Source organism: Erigeron canadensis, chromosome 4, assembly GCF_010389155.1.
Source record: "Erigeron canadensis isolate Cc75 chromosome 4, C_canadensis_v1, whole genome shotgun sequence".
NCBI classification, from domain to species: domain Eukaryota; kingdom Viridiplantae; phylum Streptophyta; class Magnoliopsida; order Asterales; family Asteraceae; genus Erigeron; species Erigeron canadensis.
This window is the reverse complement of record NC_057764.1, coordinates 21,980,137-21,983,391: the sequence shown is the minus strand read 5'-3', so window position 1 is coordinate 21,983,391 and position 3,255 is coordinate 21,980,137. Positions and strand designations below refer to the sequence as shown.

The window sequence follows — 3,255 nt, the reverse complement described above, 5'->3', positions numbered from 1 at the left end:
TCGGACCACCCTTTAGCTGTTGAAATTTGATCAATGCATCTGATTTACCGGACATGTGGAGGGTTAGCCGCTGGTACACCCTGTATACATACATGAATGGTGGGTTGGATGTAGAGGTTAGATTCGACTTGCCCTTTTTGCTGTAATGATTGAATGTTTAGTTGTGATGTTACTTTGTACTGCATGATTGACTCTGATGATATTGTTTATATTGGATTGTGATAATTGATTTGCATGCGGTAATGAATACATAAATGTATAGAATTCTAGAAAACTAACATGAGTGTGTTTGAGAGTGCGTAAATGACGTCACGAACGACTATTCCCTCATTCTAACGCCGATCACGTCTTTTCCTAATATAGGAAAAATGGTGCGAACAAGAGCAAACCAGATGCTGAGGCCTAAAGAGAACAGGGCGACCGTGGTAATCCAAGAGGCGGTCGTGGAGAAAATCAAGGAAGAGGCCGTGGTGGCCGCGGTGGTCGTGAAGGTGCTGCGGGTCACGTTGAGATTCCCGACATAGCTACTATCTTTGCTGAGCAGTTGACCGCTTCCATGCCAACTATTGTGGCACAAGTCAATGCTGCTATGGGGAGACCCCAGAATCAGCCCCAGGGAGGAGCACCAGAAGCTTTACAAGAACCAGCGGCGGTTGAACCAGAGGGAGCTAATCCAGAGCAGGTAGTTTATGAACAAGAAGATTACAATCCAGAAGTTGAGTTTGTTGAAGATGGCGTGTATGTTGGTCCGAGACCAAGAAGGTTTGCTCGAGTTCATGTTGATGATGATGATGAGACAGAGAATGGGTGTACTTATAGAGAGTTTCGCATTGTGGGACACAAGACTATGATGGGAAGGGCGGTGCTGTAAAGTTCATTCAGTGGTTGGAGAAAATGGAGTCTGTGATTTATATGAGTGAGTGTGCGCCACATCAGAGGGTCAAGTATGTAGTTGGATCCCTTACTGATAAAGCTTTGACATGGTGGAACACTCTATTGAGAGCTAAGGGAAGGACTGCTGCTGTAGCTATGCCGTGGGGAGAGTTTAAGGAATTAATGTTGAAGAAGTTTTGTTCAGGAGTGGAAGTTAATAGGTTGGAAAGGGAATTCGAAGAACTCAAGATGACTAGAGCTGAGCACACAAAGTACACTAGTCGATTTGAAGAGTTGTCCAGGCTTGTTCCGCATCTGGTGACACCGGACTCCAAGGGTATTCAGAAGTACATCTCGGGCTTGATTCCCCAGATTAGGTTGACTATGGCAGGGACGACCCCACTTCTATGCATGAAGCAGTGTTGAGATCTAAGGCTATTACAGATGAGTTGGTTCAAAGTGGAGTTCTAAGTAAGTCCAGTGAGAAGAGGAAGGATTGGGGGGAAACAAGCAAATGGAGGGGTGACAAGAAGGATAAGAGGGCCAAGACTGGGAAAGTGTATGCAGCGACTGAGATGGTTCAGAAGGGTTATGTGGGCCCGCACCCCCTATGTGGCAAGTGTTATCTGCACCATTTGCCAACATCACCATGTAAGACTTGTTTCAACTGTCAGAGGTTTGGCCATCTTGCAAGAGACTGTAGAGCACCACGAGTACAAGCAGCCCCACTGAATGTTGCACCGTTGAATGCCATCCCACCTAATGCCAGAAACCTTCAAGGTAACCGAGGAACTTGTTATGAGTGTGGGAGCACTGACCACTATCGTAACACATGCCCCCGACTTAACCGACAGCCAGCCCCAGCAACAGTGAACCGTAACCAGCTGCAGATTGCCGGTCCATCTCCACCAAGAGCAAACCAGGGTCAGCAAGCCAGAGGTCGAGTCTTTGCCCTAAACGCTGTGGAAGCTGCAAATGATCCTAACGTTGTCACTGGTACATTTTTTCTGAACGATCATGTTGCTACTGTGTTATTCGATTCTGGAGCCGACTATAGCTTTATGTCCACTAACTTTCTGTGTAACTTAAATGTGCCAACCTGTTACTTGCATACTTGTTATGAGATTGAGGTAGCTAGTGGTAAACTAGCTAGGCTAGACAGGGTAGTGCCTAAGTGTATACTTACTTTAGAGGGCTACTCGTTCTATATTGATTTGATTCCTTTCGGAATGGGTAGTTTTGATGTTATAGTTGGGATGGATTGGTTGTCCCGTGTGGATGTATCCATCGTATGCCACGCCAAAATCCTTAAGATACCTATGAGTGACGGTTATGTATTAGAAATTCATGGTGAACGAACAGAAACTATTGGCCAACACCTTAAGAGTGCTACCGATAAAGTAGCCAAGATTTCTGACATTCCTATCGTATGCGACTTCCTTGATGTTTTTCCTGATGATGTGGTGGGATTACCCCCACCTCGGCAAGTCGAGTTTCGCATTGATCTAGTACCCGACGCTATGCCAATAGCGAAAACATCGTACCGTTTGGCTCCTTTCGTATTGCAAGAACTAGCAACACAATTGCAAGAATTACAAGATAAGGGATTCATTCAACCGATTTCTTCGCCTTAAGGTGCACCGATATTATTTGTTAAAAAAAGGATGGGTCGTTTCGCATGTGCGTTGATTACCGCGAGTTGAACAAATTAATCGTTAAGAACCGTTATCCTTTGCCACGTATTGATGATTTGTTCGATCAGTTGCAAGGCGCCAAGTACTTCTCTAAGATCGACCTTCGTTCGGGCTATCATCAGTTGAGAGTATGCGAAGAAGACATACCAAAGACGGCTTTCGGCACGAGATATGGGCATTTTGAGTTTTTGGTGATGCCATTTGGATTGACAAACGCGCCTGCTGTTTTCATGGATCTCATGAACCGCGTATGTAAGCCGTACTTAGATGATTTCATCATTGTATTCATCGACGACATCCTTATATACTCAAAGACTAAAAAGGAGCACGAAGTGCATCTGAGGCAAGCATTAGAGCTTTTGAGAACTGAAAAATTGTATGGAAAATTCTCAAAATGTGAATTTTGGTCGGAAGAGGTGAAGTTTTTGGGTCATGTAGTTAACAAGGATGGAATAAAGGTTGATCCCAGCAAGATAGAAGCGGTAGAGAAATGGAGAAGGCCGGAGACACCGACAGAGATCAGACAGTTCCTGGGATTAGCAGGCTACTATCGACGATTCATAGAAAACTTCTCAAGGATCGCACAACCCCTAACGTTGTTGACACACAAGGATAGAAGTTTTGTTTGGGGTGAAAAACAAGAAGAAACATTTGGACTACTGAAGGAGAAGTTATGTAACGCGCCGAT

At 44.8% G+C, this 3,255-nt stretch overlaps 1 protein-coding gene across 1 annotated transcript; it reads left to right on the top strand.

Moving 5' to 3' along the window:
* Window positions 1-894: 894 nt before the first annotated feature.
* LOC122597156 lies at window positions 895-2,507 on the top strand. Its single transcript, XM_043769786.1, has 2 exons — window positions 895-1,220; window positions 1,265-2,507. Exons 1-2 carry the CDS (start codon window positions 895-897, stop codon window positions 2,505-2,507), a joined length of 1,569 nt encoding a protein of 522 aa, XP_043625721.1.
* Window positions 2,508-3,255: the final 748 nt, after the last annotated feature.

What these genes read in the sequence shown, in the direction of transcription:
- LOC122597156 (XM_043769786.1), top strand. Translation starts at nt 895, where the DNA reads ATGGAGTCTGTGATTTATATGAGTGAGTGTGCGCCACATCAGAGGGTC. An exon ending in GACTCCAAGGGTATTCAGAA is followed by an intron (nt 1,221 to 1,264) that starts GTACATCTCGGG and finishes TGACTATGGCAG; the next exon opens with GGACGACCCCACTTCTATGC.